The sequence below is a fragment of the Talpa europaea genome (assembly GCF_964194135.1).
Source record: "Talpa europaea genome assembly, chromosome: 3".
Classification (NCBI taxonomy): Eukaryota; Metazoa; Chordata; class Mammalia; order Eulipotyphla; family Talpidae; genus Talpa; species Talpa europaea.
Window position 1 is genome coordinate 119973395 of NC_140069.1, and position 27768 is coordinate 120001162.

Below are 27768 nucleotides of genomic sequence, written 5' to 3' on the forward strand. Positions count from 1 at the left end.
GGCTTTCAGTACATCTGCCTGTTCTGCTCCCCACTCTATCTCTGGTGAATCCTCTCACTAACCCCCTCCCCGGGCGTGCATCCAGCTCTTGTATGCATAAAAAAATAAATAAATAAATCTTTAAAAAAAAAAAAAATAAAGCACTGTTGACAAATGTATTCAAATGCTACAAAAAGATGAGGAACCACATTAGTGTGAGCAGTAGTTAATTTAAAAATGACATTAGCTTTTAACAATAGATTATTTCAATAGTTTATTTTTGTTAATGATAGGGTATTTTCACAGTAAATTCAAATAATTTTATAACAGTGAATGATAAGCTAGAGCTAGAAAAGTTAACATACAACATTATTTTTAAATTTCAGGAGGAAAATGTGGTTGGAAATTCACCTAGTCTTTTCAATCAAACAATGCTGAAATAAGCAAATTTTGAATAGAAAACTGTATCTGGTTCTTTCATATTTTAAATGTAAAAGTTCTCTGATAGAGAAAATTCCACTTTTCTGTATACATTTAGATATTGCAGTAAAAGGTAACATTTGTGTGTAGTCAGTGAAAAAAATAAACAATGTAAATTTGAAAATAAATTAGCTTTTCCACTGGTGGATTTTCATAAGATAATCAATGAGCAAATAATTTCAACATGATTATGGCGAATAAAGCAAAAATACAAAGCATAATATGATAGTTTTCAGGTCTTGTTTGGCACATATATTAACAAATTTTCAAACATCAAACAATATAACACCAATATCTACTAAAAACAACTAGCACAATAAAATTCCTAAAGCCTAGTCATAAAAATCCAATTCCTGTAAGAATTTTATAATCCAGGATACCTTTTTTTGTGATGTGCAAGCTGATCCAAGCACTGTCTTTTCCAGAATTCCCAAGTATTTCACAATTAATCATGCGGAACCCCACAATTCGTTAATTTGGTGGCTTTTATAAACAGGACTTCATTTATGACAATATTATATGCACTCATCACAATTTTGAAAAGAATGGAAGACCTTCATACATGTCTGTTTTCAGTTTTATCCAATCATTAAATTTTTGCAGAGTTGTTTTTTCTTGACTTAGGATTTTTGCAAGCTTTGCCATTTTTTCTTCATTTCTTTCTATGTACTTCATACCTTCCACCTGCAGCTGATCCAACTTTTCGTTTCGATTTTCATCGAGAGGTATGTTTTCACACATTACAGGATTGAATCTAAAATAGGTGTCAGGCGGTAATAGGCTATCAAGCATTACATGGACTTCTGTTAAAATAAACAAAGAGAGGTTAGGGTGGAAGACAACTGAGTTATTGGGCAATGATCTAATTTTATCTTTATTCAAAAATTTCTTCTTTTAGGGATAATTACGAAACTTAGCTCATTTCATCACTTCAGCCAATTAATAGGGGTAGGAATCCATAATTACAATGACAAAATGAAATTTATCTCTCCAAGTAACGAGACAAGTTTTGACAAAAGTACACACGTGTATAACCACAACAATCATGACAGAGCATTGCCATCACCCCCAAAAGTTCCTTCATGTGTCTTTTATAATTGTTCTCCCCTTACCCTTTGCTTTTTCTAGAATTCCATGTAAACAAAATCCTAAGCATATAGCTCTTCTTTGTGTCTAGCTTCTTATACTTAGCAAAATGCTTTTGCGATTCATCCATGTTATAGCACGTATCAATTGTTCCTCTTTATCATTGGGCACTTTTCCATTGTACAGGAACAATACAATCTGGTCTCTCCAGTTCTCATTCTCTCCAGTTTTCAGCTACTAGGGATAATTCTGCTGTAAGTATTTTACACAAATTAAGTCTTTTTAGCCACCTGTAATCTTTTTTTTTTTTTTTTTTAACATTTTAAAAGGGCAGGTTCACTAGGAAAAGCAGAAAAAGAGAGGTACCTGCATAATCATAGGCGGGCAGAAGCTGCCTTTTGCCAGTGCAGAAATTGTGCTGATCCTCACCTGTAATCTTCAATGAAATTACTGTTCAAAATTTTGCCCATTTTTCCCACTGAATTACTTATTTTATTTTTTATATATGTAAGAATTCTCTACATATTTTGGATCTAATATTTGGTTCTGATAAATGTTTTCTCTCAGTCTTTATCTTTTCATTTTATTGAAATTGTCCTTTGAAGGGCAAAATTTATAATTTGGTGAAGTTTAATTTCTCTTTTTCCATTTTTTGGTTCATGTACTTTGAATCCTCTTTAAGGAATCTTTACCCAACCTGAAGTCATTAAAATTTTCTGCAGGATATTCTTCTAGAAATTTTATAGATTTAGCACTTATACTTAGGTCTACAATCTAATGCAAGTTAATTTTTATATCTGTATGAAGGATCAAATTTCAATTTTTATGAATACAGTTATCTAACTGCCCACTAGTCTATCTTTTCTGTTGAAAAAAACTATCCATTTCTTATTGAATAGCGTTTTTCTGTGCCATTTGTACAAAGAAGCCTGAAGCAGAATCAAAAAAGAAAAAAATATTTCAAATTCACATATATGGTTCAGTTTTTATACTCTTATTAGGTACCACTGATACAGATTTCTATCTTATGCAAATACTATAGTCCATGCTTTCGATAGTTCTACTGTCTTTTAATCAGAGTATAAGTCCTCCAATTTGGTTCCTTTTAAAAATCCGTTCGGGTACGCTAAGTCCTGTTCATATCCATATGCATTTATAGTCATCTGTGAATCTCTATCCCAGAAAAAAAACTCATTTGGTGTTTTATAGCAATCATATGGAGTTAATAGATCAATTTTGGGGACTGCTATTGTAACAATATAGAAATTTCCAATTAAAGAGCATGGTGTAATTATCTATTCATTTATTTAGGCCCTTAAAAATCTCTCTGTATGTATAGCTTTCACTGTTCTAGTATCTACACTTGTATATATTCAATTTCAATTTCCAATTGTATGCAGAAATTACACCTGTTTTATTGACCCTGTATTCATGCTTCAACTTGCTATACTCACTTATTAGTTCTAGCTTATTTTTAGATCCCTTAGGATTGTCAACATAGAAAACCATGTAAGCGATACAAAAAGTTTTACTTCCTTATTTCTAATCGACATGCCATTGTTTTGTCCACTATTCTGACTGTTTAGAATGAGAAAAGATATATGGTTCCTATTATCCTGTCATGGTCAGAAATGGAAGTCTTAACCTTTTCAAATGTCCAAACCCTATGTATGCTTTAAGATATGCTTTAAGAACTGTGTCAAGTTAAATTTACTTCTTGTATACTGTCTACAACAATCCAGTTTTCTCACACCTTTTCCTCATTCATAGTGGTAATCATCTACAACTATTCACCATTTAGCAATTTATGACATATTAAATGAAACCAAAGAAAACTGTCTTTGTAGGTCAATAACCATTTAGAATCAATTAGTGTAAATATTTCACTCTAACTCTTCATTAACTAGAGTGTAAGTACACTATGAGACCATTGCATGCTTCTTAAAAATTTCAAATGAGTGCATCACATGGTTTGTAGGAGATAAACATTTAATTATTATGAGAACGACTGATTAAAGTTATCTTTTTCTCGTCAGGTGGTTTATGGTAAGAATATTTCATTGATCTGGAAACAAACTTTTAGATAGTGAAAAACCCACTATATCAAGTTTTCTTATGTTATCAATTAATAGATTTAAGAAAATCCTCAGTGAGGAGCTTCACAGAGGCTAATGGCTCAGTCAACAACATGATGATACACTAGAAGAATCAAATTCAGAAGCAAGTCATTAAGTGGGAGTAACTCCTTTTAGAAATTTATTAACAGATTTCACCTAGAACCTAAAAATTGTTAATACGGTAAAATAAGGAGATCTATACCTCAAGGTCAAAACTAGAAATTCAACAAATCCTCACTGACTTCCTACTTATATGCCAGGCATTGAGTGAACTGGATAGGCACCTGTCTTACGCTCTTGTGGAACAGAGAAACAAGCACTTTAACAAGGAGATGAGATAAATGCTTTAAGAGGCAGGGGGGAAAAGCAGGATACAGGATTAGAGTGAGATGGTGAGGGGGTTGGAGAGTGGTCAGGAAAGGTCACTCTGAGGAAGTGACACCTGAGCAGAGACCTGAATTAAGGGAGAGAATCATATATCTAAGGCAGAGGGCGGGGGCTTAAAGAGAGAATGTAACCACAGAGACCCTGAGGCCTCTTAGGTTCTTAGCATGAAGAACAGCAAGATTTAAAATGCAGCTGAGTACACTTTGCACAAGGGGCACATTCTGGCAGAGCGGGAAGGCTAGGTGTTACAGGGCCCAGTAAATTTCAGTGTGTGTGACATCTGAATTTTGCTTCTAATTGTGAAGGTCTGGGCAGAGAAAATATATGACTTTTTATTTACAATTAAAAGGATCACCTAGGTCTTCATATGAAGACTAGATTATAAGAGCACAGGACAGAAGCAGAGACTTTGTATAAATCCAGGTGTTGTCCATGTTACTAAATTATCTAATTCCCTAAGTATATTTTTAATTTTCTGTTATCACATATGTATTTTAACCAATCTGATTCCTTTTCTTTTCCCTGTTTCTTAAATTACGATGGGACATGCATCTTAGAGTTCACCCTCTAAGAGTTCATCTTAGAGTTCACTTCACTGACTAGCTCTCAGATGGAGAACAGTCTCTAGTCTAGGTTCACTAAAAGAAATGGGTGAGGGAAAAAAAGGAAACAATGGAAGACTTGCTTCCGTGTGCATCTCCTTCCTGAGCCTGCATAATAAACACAACACACTCTACCAAAAACTCTAGAAAGTTAAAATAAATTCTAGACGTTAAAGTGCTTCAAGGGGGCCTCCCCTGGTGGCGCAGTGGTTGAGCGTTGGGCTGAGAGGCTGCCAGCAGCCTCTGCAGCGCCTGTTCGTTCCCCGGCTGCAGCGAGGGTCCCACCAAAAAATAAATAAATACAAATAAAAATAAAACCTAATTTAAAAAAAGAAAAAAAAATAAAGTGCTTTAAGGTTGGAAGCAAGCAGACTCACCTTCTGTGTCTGTAGCACTGTTGATGACATTCGAAAGCTTGGTTTTCAAGCTGGTGTAGGTCACGTTGTTCCTCACATCACTCTCATAGCGCCCAGTACCCAGGGAAACGATGCACTCTAATGGGACCTCTGGCCAGAGACATTTACATTCATGCATTGCTAACGCTGAGGGGTTATTCAGAAGCAGACCTCCATCCTGCAAAACGTAAGTCAAGCAAATATAGTTCAGAACTCTTGAAAGAAAACTGCATATAATTCAGAACTAACTAGTTTATCAATAACCAAAATATTCTTAAGAATTCAAAAGGAAAGAAAGGTAAAACATGCTGATGGAGGATGACAAAATGTAACAGAATAAAAATATAAACCAGTCATGCATTCCTGGGGTAAACCTCACTTAATATTAATATATCCATTCCATTTCGAAAAGCTATAAACTGCTAGAAAATTAATAAACTCAAGTCTTCCTTCCTGTAACTTTTACTTATTATTAATTGCAGATTTTGCATTTTGAAGCTACACAGAATTGGTCATCATTTAATCCTAGAGTCTAGCTATTTTTGAATTATTTGCAGTTTTCTATCTACAAAGATAGAAAAGGATCAAAATTTCTTATATTACCCAGGTGACTTTCTATTTTTACAAAACCTTGGACCCTCAGTTTCTCAATCTTCTTCTCTGTAAAATCTATTCTTCCATCTATTCTTCAAAGTCACACTTCAGCTCTTTTTCTCAAAATAAATGGAATTACACAGTACTGAGTCTTTAGAGTCTGGTTTCTAGAATAAGGCTTTTTATTTTTATTTTTTTAAATAATAAATTTTATTTTTATATTCCCCCATACAATTGCAAACGCCCCATTCTGACCCCAATCCTTCCCCTCCCGCCCCCCACCCCCCAAAAAGTGTCTCTGGTTTATAGTTTTCTGTTGATTTTGATTTTCACTTTCTTATATTCATTTTCCTGGTCCCTTATTTAAGTTCTCTAGATTCCTGCTATGAGTGAGACCATCCGGTATTTTTCTTTTTCTTTTTGGCTTATTTCGCTGAGCATGATCCCTTCCAGCGCCATCCATGTTGCTGCAAATTGCATGTGTTTATCTTTTTTGAATGCTGAGTAATATTCCATGGTATATATGTACCACATCTTCTTGATCCAGTCATCTATTTTTGGGCATTTGGGTTGTTTCCAAAGCTTAGCTATTGTAAACAGTGCTGCTATAAACATAGGGGTGCAGGTACTCTTTGGAATTGATGTTTCTGTGTCCTTTGGGTAAATACCTAGGAGTGGAATTGCTGGATTATATGGAAGCTCTATGTTTAGTAGGTCCAGAAATCTCCACACAGCTCTCCATAGTGGTTGGACCAGTTTGCACTCACACCAACAGTGCAGAAGAGTTCCTTTTTCTCCACACCCTCGCCAACATTTGTTGTTGCTAGTTTTTTTAATATGTGCCATTCTCACTGGTGTGAGATGGTATCTCATGGTAGTTTTGATTTGCATTTCCCTGATTACAAGTGATGTTGAACATTTTTTCATATGTCTGTTGGCCATTTGCATTTCCTCTTCAGAGAAGTTTCTTTTTAGCTCTTCTGCCCATTTTTTTGACTGGATTTAGAATAAGGCTTTTTAGATCATCCATGTCACTGTGCTGTCATTAATTCTTAATTCATTCCTTTTTATTGCTGAGTATTAGTCTATTATTCAGATATATCAGTTTGTTCACAAGCAGTTGAGAGGAATATTATTTTTAATATTAGTAATCTTTATATATACTGAAAAGTCATAAATTGGCAAGGTATTTGTATTATTCAACTGTAGAAATCTACCTGATTCCTAAAAATGTAGATACCAATAAATTTTTTCTTAAACTTTTCCTCAAGTACAGTTTTTAACTTAGTCCTTCCAATGTTTCTCTATAAGAGGACATTAGAATGATACCTGTATCCCAAAATAGAGGTAACATATTTCATTTCTAATCCAGCAAAAAGGTTCTCTTTCATTAAACTATGCTTATCCTAAATTCTCTAATTAATGTATGTATAACTTCTAATAATCATCTGAATATTTTATTTTTTTAAAGATTTATTTATTTATACATACAAGAACTGGGGTACAGGCCAGAGGTGTTGGGGGGGGTGAGAGGATTCACAGAGATAAAGTGGGGAACAGAACAGGCAGACTGACTGAAATACACCATTGAGGGGAGCAGCAGGTGAAGACAGAAGAGGTCTGCTACGCCATGTGGGTAGCTCCCTGGCTGGGAAACGAACTCGTGCTGCAGTGGATACAAATAGCTTCATAGGTTGCGTCTTAACCCCTTGTACCACCAGGGAGGCCCCATCTGAATATTTTAGATTAAATACTTTCTCATCATTACCTACCAGAAAATAACGATGCCAATGCCTCTTAATCATCTAACCTCAGCATCTTCTGATTTTAGGGTTTAAACATTTTGGTTTTTTCTATGATAGAAGATATGTAACTTAAAACTGGTCCTTTTAACCATTTTTAATAATAATTACCTTCAGAATGTTTTATAAACATCACCACTATCTAGTCCCAAAATGTTTTCATCACCCCAAACAAAAACTTTGTAATCATTAAGCAAGCAGTCACTACGCATCCCCCTATCTTGTTTCCCATCTTAGTCAACTATTCTTTATACATCAACTCAGATGAAAACTTTCATAAAGCCAACTCTGATATTATAATTCACATATTCTTTTTTATTATTTAATATTTATATATATTTATATCATTCTTTTTTTAAAAACAATGTTTGCTTTCTTTTCTCAGGTGTAGTCCCCATAGAAATTCCACCAGCAATGCACGCGTGCACCATCACCTCAGTTCCCTGTACTCCTCCCTCCCTTGTTTCAATCACCCGTTCACCTCCTCCCCTGAAGAATGTCTCTGATTAATAGTTGTCTGTATATTTTTGTTTGTTGTGTTGTGTTTTTTATTGTTATTATTTTCTTTCCTGATGCCTTATTTGGTTCCCCTATATTCCTCTTATAAGTGAAACATTCGATATTTTTCTTTTCCTGCTGGTAAGTCACATCTTCTTTATGACTTCTTATCTCTGCACATTTTTATTAAAATTAATTTAGTCATCTCAGTCTATAACTAAGTTTATATTCTTCTAGTTTGAGCTTTTGGAGGGTAGGATTCAAGACACAGATTCTCAAAACCTTTATATTTTTAGGACTAACACAGTGCATGGCACTTATTAACACTCAGCACATTTTTGCCGTGTTATAATGAAAACGACTAATTGTGGCCTAGCACAGGCATAATTTGGCAGGCGCTTTCTGCTAAAAACATTATCTGGAAAATTTATATGAAATATCATAATTCCTTTTAGGTTAATGTATTCTGAATTCTGAATATAACCTTTTAAAATGTAAATAAGGCTTAAAAGAAATAATATATTACAATCAGTCATCAAAATCTTTAGTGCAAATTAATTTATCAGAATCTCTAAAGCCAGAACATGAATGATGTAATTTTGGATGTAGAGATGGGAAAAGATGAGTGAAAAGGGAAATGCATATGTCCAAACTCATCAAACTGTATAGATCAAATACATGCAGTTGCTGCCTATTAATTTACATCTCAATAGTCATTAAGGAGAGAGAGGGATAATTTTCTTAAAATATGAAAGTACTAACTCAAGATGAATATGATGCTACTTGAGCAGTGGGGTGTGGGGGTGGAGAAGCAGGGTAGAGAGAAGTAATACTTTAGAAGCAACTAAAAAACAATCCTTTCAAACTTTATAATTTTCTAGGACAGGTAATAAATCTGGTCAATACTATATAATATTCTACTCTTTATAATCAAAGACAAATGAAATCTATCCATCTACCTACTCATGTTTCTTAATTATAGCATTACTTTAAATAACTGCTTAAGGAGAATATTAATCTATAATTTATACCCTACCTGATTCCAAAAAGGATATGAAGTAGCATACATTAAAACATATGTCAGATGTGACAGTTAAAAGGGACTTTAGAAATGAGACTAGAAATAACTGAATATAATTATTCAAATAACTTAGATAATTAAGTACCACATTTTAGTTTTAAACTTCTTGGCAACTTCTGAAGGGTTGGAAAGGAACTTTGCGTGAATATTTTCTTTGTTTAAGCCATCACGATCATTCATACCTTAGAATATTCTTATCAATCTTTCAAGGTGTCTTTTGAGGAAAAATACCCTAATTCTTCAAATATTGGAAGAGAATATGCAATAAGGAAAATGTACTTAAATAGGGTTTGCTTAGACTCCAGATTACATTTGAATATTTTTATTAAATTAGATGTGCCAATCTTTCTGGTGTCAAGTTACTGATGTATCTTATCTATATATGTGGTTATATGCTTTACATAAAATTCATACAAAAAGTTATTTTAAACTATACCTCAACCTAAGTTCAAAGATTATGGTCATCAATGTAAAAATGGCTAAGCATGAAAACAACTATCACTAGTCTAACTGAAATGGAAAAAGAACCATTGAATTTACATTAGTTTGTTTTATGTATCTTAAAGAACACTGAATTAAAGAGCAAATAAAATATATTTTTTTGAATTCTCAGAATATTTGGTCATGAAATTCAGTAACTTGTTTGAGACTCACTAATATATGGCAAAACTGCAATTGTGTAGCATGGCAGCCATCTTAAAGTTTTAAGTTATAAATCTCAATTATATTTGAAATAATCACTTACATTATTTCTTCATTTATGACATGGTGAGAAAAATTTTAAGACTATGGAGAAACTGTTGTTAAAAACAGCAAGCCATATATCACAAGCCATATATATATATATATATATATATATATATATGTATGTATTCTTTTTTTAAAATTATTTTATTTTAACATTTATCATTTTTTACATTTTTTAGACAATATTTGCTTCCCCCCACCCCCTCAGAATCTCCTTCCCCAATGCACCCGTGCACCATCACCACAGTCCCTTGTGCTCCTCCCTCCCTCCCTCTCACCCCTCTCCCTCCTCCTCCCCTGCAGTATGTTTCTGGTTTATAATTGTCTGTTTTTGCTTTGCTGTGTTTTGTACTGTTATGTTTTTTACACTGATGTCTTATTAGGTTCCCCTATATTCCTGCTATAAGTGAAACCATCCGATATTTTTCTTTTTCATTCTGGCTTATTTCACTGAGTATAAGTCCTTCTAGCTCCATCCACATCAGCAAGCCCTATATTAAGGAAAAATTTTATTTCCCCAATAAGCCAACACGTGAAAATTAAAAATCAGTATCAGAAATAAACTCAAGGGCTAACACTCTCTGTCCTGCAGGGGTGGAAGAAAGACAAGAAAGGAGAGAAGGGGAAGTGCCTTACATAATTCACCAATGACTGATTTGACAAAGTAAGAAATAATTTGAATTTACTCCAAAGGCAAAAAGAATCCTATCTTAATCTCTTAACTAGAAAGATTACTTCGAGAGTCAAATGGGATAGCTACTATAACATTTTAAAATATATCTAAGCTACTATATAAAATGAGAAAAAAGTTAATGAAAATGCTTTAGTTATAGCAAACACATGAAAATTAAAATCATATAGTTGATATGTGATTAATACAAATCTATGTATGAGCTTTGAATGGTATCTGATAATCATTGTCAAGGATGCTAGTTTTTTTTCTCAACATTGATCTGAATTCCCAAATGACAAAGAGGGCATACTTCAGTTCTTAGCAAGGAAAGTGAAGTCTGTTGACTCCAGCAGGTAACTTTGAAGTGAGATACCATATAAAAAATTAAGCATATAAAAAAAAGTATGTAATTTGGGAGCACCAGCTCAAAAGCTTTATTGACTCTTTTTTGTCCTGTAGTGTAAGTTATGAGTTGAGATTTCTACAAATAGTGTGGAAAACTTGAAAGGGAAAATATTTACAATAAATGAATGAGTCTACATAACAGAAAATGAACAAATTATCAGAAATAATATTCAACTATATAGATCACAACTCCATATATTTAAAAACAGTAAGTTAGAGACTATCTGAAATCTGTCACTTGTCAGTTGTGACCCTAGTGTAGTTACTTAATGTTTCTTGACTCCAATTTCTCAAGTGTGAAAGGGAAATAACTCTTTCTACCTCATAAGCAGTGATGATTAAATGAGACAGTGCTTATAAAGGACTATATATAAGTGCCAGGCAATAGCTAACAATGAGTCTTTACTATTATTATTGTTTTATAGCCTCTTCTTCGAAGTATGTCTGTCAAAACTGTTGAACAGACTGGATTCTGCATTTTGAAGGGCAGTTTCATTTTTGATGTTTATCACATTTGGAAGATTAATGATATATATTAAGTCCATTTTTCCAAAAATAAAATGATAATTGAACATAAATAACATTTTTTAAAACACACAGAAATTCTTTCCTAAAATATGCTCAAGTCAGGCAGTTTGTTAATTTAAGAAAAACAAACAAAAATATCTTGTACTATACATTTTTTGCCACATGGAAATATGAAGAAGAAAGTCTTCTTGTTTGATCCCTCTGTAAATTCAGTGACATTTAGTAAGTTCTGATTCTTTTTAATCACATGAAATTTAAAAAGATAAGACATACTATGAACTTACTTGATGAAGATCATTTCCCAATGCATACTCTGCAAAATAGCCTGGAGCAGCAGATGAAGCTCGAATGGCCTGCCACATTTTATACTGACAGCTTCCCGAATAGTGAGAACTGATTCCAGGAAAATGACCATAGTTTCTGAACACGAAAGCTTTAGGAGTTATCCCTCTGTTTACTACAGTACTTACAGCAGCTACCTGGGTGATTAAAAAGTGAACATTATGCATTATAAGCAGTATAATGGAACTTGTAAAAATTAAGTATTATTTAGTTGTATGAACGAACAATCTACAGTTTTACCCTTAAGATTAACCTTAATGTTAAGCAAAGGAAAACAAACCTTTTAAAATATGTATTTCTTTATGGGGAAACAGATACAAGGATGGGACAGTTTTAAGAAATGTATTAAAAGAAAACCATAACAAAAGATATTTTTGACTGTGATTAAAGACATTCAAAAAGGTATAAATTTGCAGACCTTTATATAATTGATACAATAGAAATGAATAAAAACTACTTAAAGATGAGTAATTGTTTTTGTCCTATCACTGAAAAATTAGTCTTTGTTTTTGTGCTCTTTGATAGCATTATAACTTTAGTAACTGAACTTCTAACAATACACAAACCCAAGATTTTCTGACTCTGGTTAATTACTGGCATCTGGGTGATTATTAAAAATCTTTTGTTCCAGGGCCTCCCCCGTGGCGCAGTGGTTGAGCGCTGGGTTGCGAGGCTGCCTGCAAGCCTCTGCAGCACCGGTTCGATCCCCGGCCACCGGGCGAGGGTCCCACATGGCGCGCAGACCTCTCCTGCCGCCCGCTGCTCCCCTCAGCAGTGTACTTCGTCACTCTGCCTGTTCTGTTCCCCTCTCCGGCTCTGGGGAATTCTCTCACCCTCCCGCGCTTCTGACTGTACCCAGTGCTTGTATAAATGTATAAATAAATAAATAAATCTTTAAAAAAAAAAAAAAAACTTTATAAAAAAAAAAATCTTTTGTTCCAGGTCTCAAGATTTTTTTATTGGTATGTGTTGAATTTATGTAAAATGTGCTGCATTAGTCAATGATCTGCAGTATAAACTTAAGAGGCTGAATGTATCAATGAGGCAAAAGTTGTTAGGGTCCTATACCAAGCCCTGGCAGGGGCCTACTGCTTTGCTATTTTATAAATCAAGATCACACTCCAAGTTCTTAGGAGGGATCCAAGAGTTGTTTGAGACCACTATGGACAATAGCTAGCCAGACACTAAGACCCAGACGGTCTATTAATTGGCACATAGGTAAGCTGAATTAAGAAACGTGAGTGCTGCTCCATTTATGTGCGCAAATTACTTTGAATTGGCTGAGAGGATCTCCTACACCCACTCCAATCTTTTATGTTTGCAATTCCCACTATTTGAAAACAAACAAACAAGCTCTTAAAGATATAGAGGAACAAATGAGGCACAGAGTGCATCCTCAGGGTCCTCTTCATAGGCATCTCATTATCACAGCCTCTGAGGCCCTACATGGTCTGATCCATCTGCCACCTGAGCCTCATTCCACACGCTGCACTTGGACCTTGGATTTTAAGGTCTTGGTCTTTAAGAACGCCTTCAATTCCTGCATTTCTCCATGACTCCTGCACAGATTGCTCCCTTTTCCAGGAATGCTCCTATCTAGCCTTCACACTGAAATTACAAATCTCACTTCCTCAGAGTAGCCTTACCTCATGACTCAGAAACATATCCTTTCAGAAAACTGTTTATTTGCTTTATGGCACTTATTTCACTGAAGCTGCATCTTATTTGTGTGATTATTTGAAGCCTACTTTGCTCTACTGAACTATACACTCTGTGTCTGCATTTACTCACTGACACATCCAAAGTGCCTAGCAAGGCACAACATCGTGAGGCTGAAATTAAAATCTAAAGAACAGGGGGCCTCCCTGGTGGCACAGGGGTTAAAGACACAGCGCTATCAAGCTATTGCCACTACAGCACAAGCTTAAACCCAGGCCAGCCAGGGAGCAACCCACATGGTGCAGCAGACCTCTCCAGTCTCACACCCTGCTCCCCTCAGCAGCGTATTTCAGTAGATTCGCCTGTTCTGCTCCCCACTCTCTCTGGTGAATCTTCTCACCGCCCGCACTGTGGCCTACACCCCAGTACTTGTCCGCATAAATAATTTTTTTAAAAAATCTAAAAGAACAGGGAAAGTAAGACTAAGCAAGAGTGAAAACAACAGAGTAACTGTACTTGATTTTTCATTGTTATAGCCTGTTAATTGCGAATAAATAAACACAAGCTGCACAGAATTCCTAGATCCCTAAGTCCTAAACTGGGATCCCATTAGTATGTTAATATAATACATACTGAATGGGTACATAAACTTCTTCTAAAATTCCTCGGGAGAAAAGTCACAATTTTTTTGAAATCATTACATCTGGTTAACCCTTATGATAAAATAATTTTCCCTATAAATACTAAATGGTTTTACTACATGTGTAATATAGAGAAGCTAAACAAAGTGTCAGAAAAGACAAACTTTAAAACCAACCCTTGAAAGCTGGCCAAACATCTGAGGCATCCAGGAGAAAGACAGAGAGGGTGAAAAGAGGGGAGCACAATGGACCATGGGGGAGAACTTTAAGTGGTAGGAAAGCTATGAGAACCACAACCCTATATTGTCAAAAAAAATTAACAAGGATATTAAAACAATGGTACTTCATTAAAAATAACATTATACAGGGCCTTCCCGGTGGCGCAGCGGTTGAGCACTGGGTTGCGAAGCTGCCCGCGGCCTCTGCAGCGCTGGTTCCATCCCTGGCTGCTCCCCGGCCACTGGAGGAGGGTCCCACATGGCGCGCAGACCTCTCCTGCTGCCCGCTGCTCCCCTCAGCAGTGTACTTCGTCCTTCTGCCTGCTCTGCTCCCCACTCTGGCTCTGGTGATTTCTCTCACCCTCCCGCGCTTCTGACTGTACCCAGTGCTTGTATAAATAAATAAATAAAAAAATCTTAAAAAAAAAAAAATCTCATTAATAAAAATAACATTATACATAATTAAAAAAAGACCATTTTCCCCATTGGAAAATTTTTTTTTAAAGATTTATTTATGCATACAAGAACTGGGGTACAGGCCAGAGGTGTGGGGGGTGAGAAGATTCACCAAAGACAGAGTGGGGAACAGAACAGGCAGACTGACTGAAGTATACTGCTGAGGGGAGCAGTGGGTGAGTCAGGAGAGGTCTTCTGCGCCATGTGGGTAGCTCCCTGGCCGGGGATCAAACTCATGCTGCAGTGGCTGCTGACAGCTTCATAGTGCTGACACTTAACCCCTTGCGCTACCAGGGAGGCCTCTGGAAAAAATATTTATATAAAAAAATTCTTAACTTCAGCCCTTATCTTCAGCCTGTCATACTCTCAAATATTTTTTATATTTTAGTGCATATCGAAAATGATCATAATCTGTATCTCCACAGAATGATTCAATATATAGGAGATAATATAATCTATTGAAAGAGTTTCACGATAAGTGCTTTCTCCTTGATCTTCAATTCTGTTACATATAAGAGACTTTGAACTTACCTTAGGGCATGTGGGATTTCGTGCTGTTTCAATCATTAGTGAGGATCCCATTCTATCCCTTTATTAAAGAATAAAGAAACTGTATCAAAATGACTTTATCTCCTAATAATAAGGAAACAGACATTTTCAACAGATCTACTATGCAAGTAGTAAAGGGAAAAGAGGGACCAAATATACAAGACTCTCCCTAGGAGGCTTATTATCCAATTAGCACATGAAACAATACGTAGCTTTTTATTAATCTCTGATCAAAACTGTTAAGTATCTATAGTTCTGAAGGGGTGGTCATCAATACTGGGGCAGCAACTCATGAGCTGTAGCTAGAGAAGGCCTGCAAAAGATGGCCAAGCAATGCATTCAGAGTCAGAACATATACAGAAGCAGAATAAATCTGTTGTTTTCAGAGTCCTCCTGGTAGGATAAAGGAACAATGCTGAGGTAAGACTAGAGAAGTATAAGCAATCTGAAAATCAAATCAGGACATTCAGACTTTAAATTTGTTTTAGCAGTACAAAGTCAACATCACCTCCCACCCTAAACATGCTTTTAAAATCATTTGATTTTGCATGTGAATTACTGCAACATTATAGAGATTGCCCTTGTGCAACAATTTTGACTATTCCAATATATAGGAAATGTATTTTAATGCAGATTTTCCCTAGATACAATACTGAATATACTGAACATTGAATATATGTTGAATATAAAGGCTATGGTTTCTACCAATCTGTCTTAATAAGAAAAGATGTTTTTCTAATAATTTTTCCAAATAATACTCATGTTTCTCAATCAGAATACTAGTGAATTTCACATAAGAGTACTATTTACAAATTAGGTAATGTCTACCTTTTATAATCTTTTATAAAATACTTTCTACGATGGACAAGACCTTTGTTTTATCCAACCTGATCTACATGTTTCTTCTACATAAAGATTAATGCAATTTTATTTTTCTAAGTTTTTTTACTTTATCTTTTCATAGATGTCCAGTGGTAAAATTAGGACAGAATTCCTGAGAGCATGTTGCATTCTGATTTTAAGCAAAGTACACACTTGCTATTTTATTTAAATCTTGATTTTATAAATGAGTGAATATGTGACTACAATATGATTCCCCAAAATATTAACAATGGCTATCTCTAATTAGTGGTTTCAATAATATTTTTCTTCATATTTTTCAAGTTATAGTATGTGCATATTACCTACATAATCTTAATATTTTAAACAGAATAAACATAACTTACTTTAGAATATTCTCCCATGTATGACTATCATAAAATGCATGGCTCCAACTCATTTTGACTGTTCCAACAATGATATTTTGTGTAAAGACATCTGATCCTATTTTTCGATAAAGTTCCTCACACTGATCCAAGGACATATGAAACAATCCCAACATGAATGCTAATATGGCACCTGAAAGAAAGAATCCTTAGGTTTTTATCAGCATTGACATTATGGTAACTATAAGATATCCTGAGTCACAGACCTGGCTAGGTTTGCTACTTCAAACTCAGTCACCTGAGACAAACCATTAACCTCTTAGAGCATCAATTTTTTTCTTTTTTTAAAAAAAATATTTATTTATTTATTAATTTATACAAGCACTGGGTACATTCAGAAGCGCGGGAGGGTGAGAGAATTCACAAGAGCCAGAGCGGGGAGCAGAGCAGGCAGAAGGACCGAAGTACACTGCTGAGGGGAGCAACAGGTAGCAGGAGAGGTCCGCGAGCCATGTGGGACCCTCCTCCGGTGGCCAGGGAGCAGCCGGGTATCGAACCAGAGCTGCAGAGGCTGCAGACAGCTTTGCAACCCAGCGCTCAACTGCTGCGCCACCGGGGAGGCCCAATTTTTTCATCTATAAAATGAAGACAGTAACAACTAAAATTTATAAGGTTCTTGCACTGGGAAAACATATGTTAAGGGCTTTACCAGGATTCAATAAGGATTACATAAATGCTAAGCAATGATGATGATGACGACAATTTAAAAATATGTAAAAACATGTTGTTTTGTATTAAGTACATAATTAAAATTAAAATACTGCAGTAATGTTCTTTCTAACTTCATAAATTATTTACTTTTAGTCACAGAATAAAGTATATTTGACTACTTAACCAATTAATTTAGAGTAATGACTCCTTCAAGTTAGGCCTGGGAACTGGTGTAATTAAAGAAATAAGGTTTCTGGGCTGTCCCTTTAACTATTTTTTAAAAAGATTTATTTATTTATGCATACAAGAACTGGGGTGTAGGCCAGAGGTATAGGGGGATGAGAGAATTCACCAGAGACAGTGGGGAACAGAACACTGCTATGCCATGTGGGTTAGCTATGCTATGCCATGTGGGTTAGCTTCCTGGCCAGGGATTGAACTCATTGCAGTGGCTGCCAATAGCTTGATAGTGATGTGTCTTTAATCCCTGGGCCACTAGGGAGGCCCTCCCTTTAACTATTAATAGCTTATTTCTTATTCCACCTGCAACTGGTAGGACACACTGCCACCTAGTGCACCTAAGTGGAATAACCCTGAACTAAAGGGAAAAAGGGGAGAAGGTTCAAATTTACACAAGAAATAACTTGCCAAAAATTTCAATTCCTTTCCTAGGGCTACTGTAAACCTAAACAGGTATTAAAAAACTGAATTTTATTTAACTGGTGAGGGCAATGCCCTTAAACTAAATATACATTTAATTAACTATAAAATTTATAAATAAACAGAATGTCTAAGGTAGAATACACACAATAGAATAAAGAAAGCAAAATTGTAAGTAAGCTAAGTTAGAATTAACACAAGCTAGAAGACACAATGGAAAACACATATCGTGATAAATACAGAAACGTACATATTACAGAAACTGATAGTCTACTTCCTGGATAAATCTTGGTGATTTAAACTTCTCTTAATTATTGTGTACCCACTCACCAACCATGGTGCCAAAGTAAGTAGTTAGTTAGCTCACAGATATGTTTAAATTTTTGAACTACTAGGACCATTGCAAATTTTAACAGAAATTGTTAGGATAATAGCTCCAAAAAAGTACCAAAGCACATTAGGGCCTCTTAAGAAAAGTGTCCATAATAAAGTTAATTTGGGATATATATGTAATTCCTATCTTGAGAGTAAGAATGCATTTTTTTTAATGTAACAATAGATCTCACAAGTCCCTCTATAATGAAACCTGTTTATCTTCCTTTATTCCAGTATTTTCCAAATTTACTAAGATCTTAAGGAATCAGTGTTGAGTGGAACATCACAGGAATCACAAGATTCCTTACGCTTTTGAATCATCCCCACCACTGCTTTCATTTTTTATAACAACTGAGCATCAATTAACATGTTCTTTGGGAATATTTGTCATATAGAGACAATATAAAGAAATCATTTGATTTTGTTGATTGTAATTCAAAAGAATGAGAAAAAGAAACAGAAATAAAAATCTATGAAGACAAACTAATACACAATGAAAAATTATCAGGTCCAACAGCAAAACACACAGCAAGGATTTACAATCTTAATAGTCCTTGAGTGTTACCTGAGAAGTAAACAATTAACTATGGGTATCCTCAGAGGCTTAATATACATACAAGGGTAAGGAAATGGGGGTAACCAGAGACAGGGATTGTAGATGGGTGAAAGAGCTGATATAAGGAAATAGAAAAAAAAATTTATCTTGTAAGTCAACAAAAAGTAAGAAATTATTCAGCAAAAATCATAGTCTTAAGTTACCAATTTCTCCTATTAAAAAATAGGAAACTGGGGCCTCCCTGGTGGCACAAGGGGTTAAATCTCAGCACAATGAAGCTATCCAGCCACTGCAGACTAGTTCCACCCCCAGACAGGGAGCTAACATGGCACAGTAGACCTCTCCTGTCTCACCAGTTGCACCCCTCAGCAGCATATTTCAGTTAGTCCACCTGTTCTGTTTCCCACTGTGTCTCTGGTGAGCCCTCTCATCCTCATGCACCTCTGGCCTACACCCCAGCTCTTCTATACATAAGTAAATAAAATAAATCTCTGAAAAATAAATAAGAAATTACAACTAAAAAAAACATAGATTGCCACATTTACTAATTTAAATTCTAGTTTCAAAAAATCAGATGTAAAAATAAAAGCAATTTCCTTTCAGTGACATCTCTCACAAAAAAAAATTAAATCTTATTTGTCTTTAATATTCTACTGGCTCAAATACAATTTGAGTACTTACTTTCCTTCCATCACTTCCTTAAGATGACTATTCCACAAAGCAATTAATTCATAAGTTGCACTTGTCACAATGAGTGATTTAAAAATACTGGAAAAACACATTAAAATTGACTTCTGAGAGTTAATTTGATCCCAATAAGCTTTTTTTTTTTAAATTAATTAATTTGTTTGTTTGTTTATACATGCACTGGGTACAGTCAGAAGTGCGGGAGGGTGAGAGAATTCACCAGAGCCAGAGCGGGGAGCAGAGCAGGCAGAAGGACCGAAGTACACTGCTGAGGGGAGCAGCGGGCGGCAGGAGAGGTCTGCGCGCCATTCGGGACCCTCCTCCGGTGGCCGGGGAGCAGCCGGGGATCAAACCGGCGCGGCAGAGGTCGCGGGCAGCTTCGCAACCCAGCGCTCAACCGCTGCGCCACCGGGGAAGCCCCCAATAAGCTTTTTAAAAGTTTATTAAGCAAACCAAAAAGATTATTCATCAAAACATAAAATACCCATCATTTCAGAGAATGACCATCATTTTAAACTTAATGCTTAATGTTCTTTTTCTTAATGCAATGATGGGATGTACCACTTCCATATAATAATTACCTGAGCTTACACCACAAATGTAATCAAAGAGCTGATGCACTGGCTTGTGAGTAAGTTCAACTAATTTTCTTAGCGTCTGGAGAGCAACCACACCCCTGCAATAAAGATTAAAAGCAAAATGAGAATTTGTGCTTCAAGGACAATTAAGTTATTGAATGAAACAATCCCACAATGCTTTTCTAGATTATATGTTAAAATGAAAACTAATATTATAAATTAGCATCAGTAAAAATGGTCCACGTTTTTAAAATCACTTTAGAAAATCAACACCTAAAGAATGATATAAAAGTTATTAAGGAAATACGTATATAAAATTTATACTAGCTGCTTTTAAGACTACAAAGTTATGCCAATGCAAGATTTTTTTAAATTTAGGTGACTCTGATTTATAACATCATTTACAAATTTCAGTTGTACATTATCATTTGACAATTTATATATGCTACACAACCACCACCAAGAGTCTAATTTCTATCCACCACCACATAACTGACTCTCGTGCCCTTTTCACCTCCCACCCCAAACCCCTTCCCCTTTGGTTATCAACAATTCACTCTCTGTAGCTAAGAGTTTCTGTTTGTTCCTTTGTTTTATTTTGGTTGGCTTTTTTTTTTATAATCCACATATTATGCTAAGTAAAATAAGTCAGAAGGAAAAAGACACAGTCTTACATATGATTTCACTCATATGTAAGGTATTATTTTAAAACACCCCAACTCTGGAAAATATTTAAAACCTCCACTCACCAAGTTTCTGGATGCCATCTATTGGTTTATTCTATTATCAAAGTAGTTGAGGATCTATGTGTCTATGTTTTTGTTTCACTAGTCATATTTTTAAGCTTTTTTGCTTATTTTAAAAACTCTCAACAACCTTAGGACAATGTTCTGCATTAAGAAATAGCTGTATCCAGAAACCAGCAAAGTCAGCAGCATACATTAATACATCTAATTTTGTTCATTTTTTGATCCTTGCCCAAGTGCAAATACTGTCATGAAAGAATGTGAAAGACAGAAAAACCCAGAAGGTGTTAGGGTGTATGTAATAGTGAACAATTCTTAACATCAGAAGAATATATAAAATCACTGAAACATTGACAAGATAGGCATATTAGAGAGATAAAGTTAAGAATGATAAGCAGTACATATGCTACAAAACTAAGAGGTTAAGAGTAGAAATGGCAGGAAACTGGAACCGAAGCTAGAAAATTGGGGGGGGGGGGCAGTTTATAAAACCAAGCCAAAGAATCCAAGCAAAAGGTAGTAAGAAACTAGAAAAATTAAGAGAGTAAAAAGCAAGAGTGGAGTGCCAGTAGTAAGAATGGAGCTTGATGCTGAAATTTATCACCTTCCAAACTAAGAATACATTAAGTATTTCCTGTGTAGCAGAACTGGCACCCACAAGTGAAGATGTCAGGAAGTTACTGATTGCAGACTCCTTTCCTAATTACCAATTTCTTAAATAACTAGGTGACTGACACCTACTGGTAAGATAAGTATAATGAAAGTTAACATTACAAAACAGTGCCAAAATTGGAGAAAATCACATTGATAAAACTCTCCTAAAAAACAAAATGGTCTGAGAAGAAAAACTAAAATGTAAAACCAGATCAAATTCAAATAAAAGGAAATTTATTTGAATTTGAAGCACTGAGACTGACCAAGTAGTAAGCTAAGAATATAGTAAGTGAAGATACAGTTACACCAAATCAGTTTTAAAAACTCCTAAAGTTGAACTGTATCTGTAGTTTAAAAAAATTATTTTTCTAGACTTACCTTGTTCCTCCACCATCAATTGAAAGAATTCGTATTCCTCTTCCTTTCACTGGATCCACATAGCCAATTAAGGCCAAAATTTCTCTAACCGAAGCCTGAAGCGTGTCATCCCTAACTTGTCTCAATCGTAATAAATACGGAATAATTTTTTCCTACATTAAGAGAAAAGATATTTTGTTGTTTTAGTCGAGAGTGAAAATGTATGATTATTTTTAACCAACACATACAGACCATCACTTATAATCAAAGTGTCAGTATTCACTAATTTCTCAGTAATCTTAATTAATTTTTGATATTAGTATCTAACGAGTATCTAAAATATTTTTGTCTTAATATCTAGGACAAAACAAATAATTCTCTCTTTTTAAATTTATTGTTAACAGTTATTTATTTATACAAGGACCAGGGTACTGGTCAGATGTGCAGGAGGGTGAGAGGATTCAGCAGAGACAGAGCGGGGAACAGATCAGGTAGATTGACTGAAATACACTGCTGAGGGGAGCAGTGGGCGAGACAAGAGAGGTCTATCCTGCCATGTGGGTATGTCCGCGGCCAGCAGGGATCAAACTGGCACTGCAGAGGCAGCGGACAGCTTCACAGCGCTGCACTCAATCACCTGTGCCACCAGGGAGGCCCAATAATTCTCTTTTTAAAATGCAGCGCTTAGTTTAACAATCAGAGAAAGTTTAATTTAACACAAGTACACAAGTATCATTACAACAAAATAACAAATTTTATAGAATATTTTGTCCAAATCTTAAAGATGAAACTGCTTCATAGTAACTCTAAGAAATTTAAACTACTACTAAAAGAAAAAAATGAAACCACCTTACGTACATTTCATATGGGATACAAGGATACCTCATGGTGAAATGAGAAAATGGTAATAAAATTGAAGTAGAAGACAAATACTGCCCATTAAAATTAAGAAAAGATACCCAAAATCCATGTCGCCATTAAGGCAGTTTTAAAAATAACTGTTTGAAATTTGGAGATTAAATAGAAAGAAAGTAAGCATTTCTCTTGCTAGTCTCGTAAAGTTGGTCTTTGAGAGTAACCAAATAGCTTCAGTTGGTGAAGGAAAGCTCTACTTTTACAGAAGAATGTAAATTGTAATACAGGAGTAATGGAATTAGAAGATTTTCATTCTGCAATGCTAATGAAATGACTAGTTCTGGAAACAATTAAGTTAATGGCTGATGAGATAATGGTTCCAGTTTAAGCATCCAATGAAAAGATCAAATGTCCTCCTCCTAATCCAGTAGCATTACTAGCGGTTGCACAACCAGTCATGTGTTTTGATATGACACAATGAGGCACAGGACATTATTTACAATGTGTTCTACCAAGAAAATGCTTAACTCAACCAAGAGTATATATTTAAATTCCAGTGTTCAGGAAATAAAAAGGATGGAGGAATAATTAAGTACCAACAATGAAAAAGAATTCTGGCAAATCCATAAAGTGAATCACTCTACAAAATAACCCAGACTGATCTCTTCAGTTAGTCGGTTTTGATGGTGGGGGTAAAGAAGGGCTGTGCTATATTATAAATGACTTAGGGGAATTAACCAAATAAAACATATGGTCTGAACTGGACTCTCATTTGAATCCAATCAGTTACATAAAACATTTTGAACTATACCTCCTAGGTATAGGAGGAGACAAAAATTTACTGACAGAAAGGTTTATATTGTAAAAAATACAACAACAGGTTATGAAACAGAACTATATATACAATGACTTCATCGCGCGCGCGCGCGTGGGGGTGTGTGTGTGTGTAGAACAGATTCTGGGAGAATATTGTGGTAGATATTACCAGTGTTTGCCAATACCTACCCAGTTCGCTTCCACCCTCAGGCACACAATGGCAGTACTTTGAGGGCTAATCCAACTGGGCAGGAAAAATAGGTTATGTCAATTTCTGCTCAAATACTCTCACGCTGCTAGAGCAACCATGGAAGAAGCCTTGTATTAAGATGCAGGGAACAAGATCAAAATAGGCAACACAGAGGTTCACTGTCACGTAAACTAGCAGCCAACTTTACATGAGTGACAAATTTCTGTTGCGGTAAGATACTGCTATTTTGGTATGATTTGTTATTTGAGCTTAACCCTGTTCAATCTAACACAAATAGATACTAATACATTACAGTGGTAATCTCAGGATAGTAGAGACATTTCTATTCCTATTTTCCTCTAATTTTCTACAATGTCCACATGCTGCCCATTTTTGAAATAATAAAAGATTACTTTTTAATTTAAAAAAATTAGTGTAAGATCACCCTGATCCCCAATGAAAAATCATCAAAGACAATTTCCTAGATGTGGCTGCCATAAATATAACACATAAAATACAAGTACACAAAATACACAAAAGCACCTCCATGGTGGTGCAAGGGCTCAGATCTCAGCACTATGAAGCTGTCCGCAGCCACTGCAGCATGAGTTTGATCCCCAGCCAGGGAGGTCCGTGACCCACATGGTGCAGCAGATCTCTCCTGCCTAGCCCGCTGTTCTCCTCAGCAGTGTATTTCAGTCAATCTACCTGTTCTGCTCCCAACTCTGTCTCTGGTGAATCCTCTCACCATCCCCTGGATCTCTGGCCTATAATCCAGTTCTTGTATGCATAACTAAATAAATCTTTTTAAATGCATACATAAATCTTTTTTTAGATTTATGCACACAAGGATACAGGCCAGAGGTGTGGGAGGGGGCAGGCAGTGAGAGGACTCACCAGAGACAGAATGGGAAACAGGTTGACTGACTGAAATACACTGCTGAGGGGAGCAGCAGGGGAGACAGGAGAGGTCTGCTGCGCCATGTAGGTCAGCTCCCTAACTGGACATCAAACTCGCTGTAGTGCCTGTGATAGCTTCAAATTCTGAGACTTTAACCTCTTGCACCACACCAGGGAGGTCCCAATAAATAAATCTTTTAGATATTAAAGACAGTTCCCTAGATTTGGTTATCATAAATACAGCACACACACAAAGTAAATTTCATATAAAAATTCCGTGCATAAATGACTAGCATTTCTCAAAAGTGCAATTCTATCACTCTAGGTAGATTTTCATTAATAATTGAGCTGAAGGGCCTGCCCGGTGGCGCAGCAGTTGAGGGCTGGGCTGCGAAGCTACCCTCAGCCTCTGCAGCACCAGTTCTATCCCCAGCCGCCAGCGAGGGTCCCACATGGCGCAAAGACCTCTCTTGCCATGCCCACTGCTCCCCTTAGCAGTGTATTTCATCAGTCTGCCTGTTCTGCTCCCTGCTCTGGCTCTGGTGAATTCTCTCTCACCCACCCGCACTTCTGACTGTACCCAGTGCTTGTATAAATAAATAAATCTTTAAGAAAAAATTGAGCTGAATAAACATTCCAAATCACATTTTTTTAAAAATTTCTTTAAATATGCAATTCTATTTTAGATCTCTGCTCTCAGGATCTCAATAAAATATAAAATGCACTTAAAAGCATATGTGTATTTGGATATTTATCTTTTAAGAGATTACACATTTATGAAAGATCATCCTCAATTTTATGAACAATGTATACATATACAATATGAACAATGTATATATATATACAGTACAAAAAAAATCACAGCAAGGTGCATCATTCGAAGACATCATTTACCAGAAAATGGCGGTTAGAAAGTCATACAAATGGGAGCTAACATAATTTTCTGAATGGGAAGCTAAAGTAAGCACTGATATATCTCCAATGAAATATTAACATTATCAATTCATTGCATGGTATTTTTAAATTGTTCATTAAATATTTAAAAATTATCTTGGTACAGATTAAATACAAAACTTTTATTTTACAATTTTCTCTCTGAAAGTATTTAAATGGGTCTCAATAATCTTCACTAATATTTGAAAAAACTGAGGCAAAGAAAAGTTAATTCTTTTATTAATGATTACTAATTGTATTATCAGTAAGATCATTACAATTTTTAAACTTACAAATAGAGTAAGACCATAAAATAAAAATTAGCAGTGGCTTTACTTGTAAATTGAATCTCCTGTCATAGAAAGAGTAATTATGTACTATAAATATCTACACTACATTTAAAATAAACTTGGCAGCTGTTGTGCAATTCCAGTAATACACTGAGATCTTCCATTTTAAAAAAGTTTAATCTCAAAGTACAGATACTAGCACTAACAGCATGATTTATATCATAGAATAAAAGAGCATTTAGCATAATGTATAACATAGAATGGGGAAACTGCTGAAATTACATCATGTGTGATGAAAGCAGAAATATTTTAAATAAAAAAAAAGAAAGGCTTTCTCCATTTTAAGAGGTTAATAAATATTTTTTTAACTGACTTTTTTTTAAAGATTTATTTATTTTTACAAGAGCTGGGGTACAGGCCAGAGGCACTGGAGGTTGAGAGAATTCAGCAGAGACAAAGCAGGGAACAGAACAGGCAGAGACTGAAAACACTGCTGAGAGGAGCAGTGGGCGAAACAGGAGAGGTCTGCCGCGCCATGTGGGTATCTCCCTGGCCGGCGGGGAATCGAACCCGTGCCGCAAAGGCTGCAGACAGCTTCACAGCACTGCACTCAACCCACTGCGCCCCTGGGGAGGCCCAAGAGGTTAATAAATATTTTTAAGATAAAACCAGATTACCTTGACTGCCACTCCTTTTCCCTCAGGAAATTCTAAAAGATGCAAAGTAAGTTCTTCAACCCTGTTAATGCAGAGCTTTGGGTCAGTTGTTCTTCTTAAAGCCTGGACTAATGCCCGAGTTCTGTTATCAATACTCACTCTTGCAATAATCTAAAAGGACATATTAAATACATATTTAGTATATGAAACTGCTAGAAATACCAACAAATGGTCAAATTTTCTTAGGTAGGGAAACTTAAAATATGACAAAAATTAATGAAACCTAAAACCAAACTAAATAACAGCTTGCCTTTTCTCGCTGAAGAGATAAACGGTTTCTCTCCTCTGCATTTTTGTCTTTGCTGACAGGCTGCTCAGCTTTAGCAGCCTCTACCGGTTCTTCTGGCTGACTCTTTGAATCAGACTTTAATTTGGGTACCAGTCCACCAATATAACCACCTACTAAAGCTTGTACACCCTCAGTGGGGTAAGAAAGAAAATTTGCAATACTTTGTTTAGTAGAAACTGGAAGAACCTCAGGTGCCTTGCTAGGACTTGCAGGTTTGTCCTCAGTAGGTAAAGAAGATTCTGAGTCTAGATTCTTATCAATCTGGACACCAGGATCTGGAGAACTGGATTTCACTTCAAGGCTTTTATCTTCAACTTCTAATTTGTCCTGAAAAGGTTTATCTTCTTTCTTCTCAGACATCTTCTGTTTACGTTTGAAGTATGAATTAATATGATTTGATAAAAAATAGAATGATTCTTCAAATTTTGTGGTTATACTACTTGTATAATGATAAAGGCTTTTTTTACTTTTGTCTTTATCTATGCTACTTTTCTTTTCTGGAAAAGAATTCTTCTCTGCTGATTTGTCACTGTATTTTTTAAGTGTTTCAGCAGCTTGCTTAATGCTTTTCTGTTTTAACCAGCCACTATCTGATACTTTTCTTAGTATTCGAGAATTTGGCTTAAATTGAGCTAAACGAGAGATCATTTCATTCTCATTACCAAAAACAGCCTTTGAAACAGAGTTCAAAGTACTTTTAATACGGGACATACGAAGGCTCACTTTTGTAAGTCCCTTGGGAGCAGAAGTACTAAGTTTCAAAATTCCAATATGTAAAGCATGGTTGCTGAGAGAGTAACAGTGTTTACTGCAAGAATGTGCTTCACTTTTTGTCCATTTACATCTTATTTTGCTTGAATAAAAACCTCTTTGAAGACTGATGTGGCTTATCCTCCAGTAATGTTTAGGTGAGCAAAAGAAATGCAGTTGCTTGCTTCTCTGCTTCCCACAAAGACTTCTGGCATTACTAAGGAGGTAAATATATATATCTATAGTCAAATTAATAGACAT

The 27768-nt window shown here is 35.5% G+C and overlaps 1 protein-coding gene across 1 annotated transcript; it reads right to left on the reverse strand.

The window, feature by feature from the left end:
* Positions 1–987: 987 nt before the first annotated feature.
* On the reverse strand, positions 988–27768 carry PNPLA8 (patatin like domain 8, phospholipase A2; the record flags this gene model as incomplete). Its single annotated transcript, XM_084229997.1, has 9 exons — positions 988–1262; positions 5029–5224; positions 11659–11853; positions 15222–15279; positions 16466–16637; positions 20015–20109; positions 21790–21941; positions 26430–26579; positions 26719–27768. The coding sequence occupies 9 exons, from the start codon at positions 27766–27768 to the stop codon at positions 988–990; spliced, it is 2343 nt and encodes a 780-aa protein (XP_084086123.1).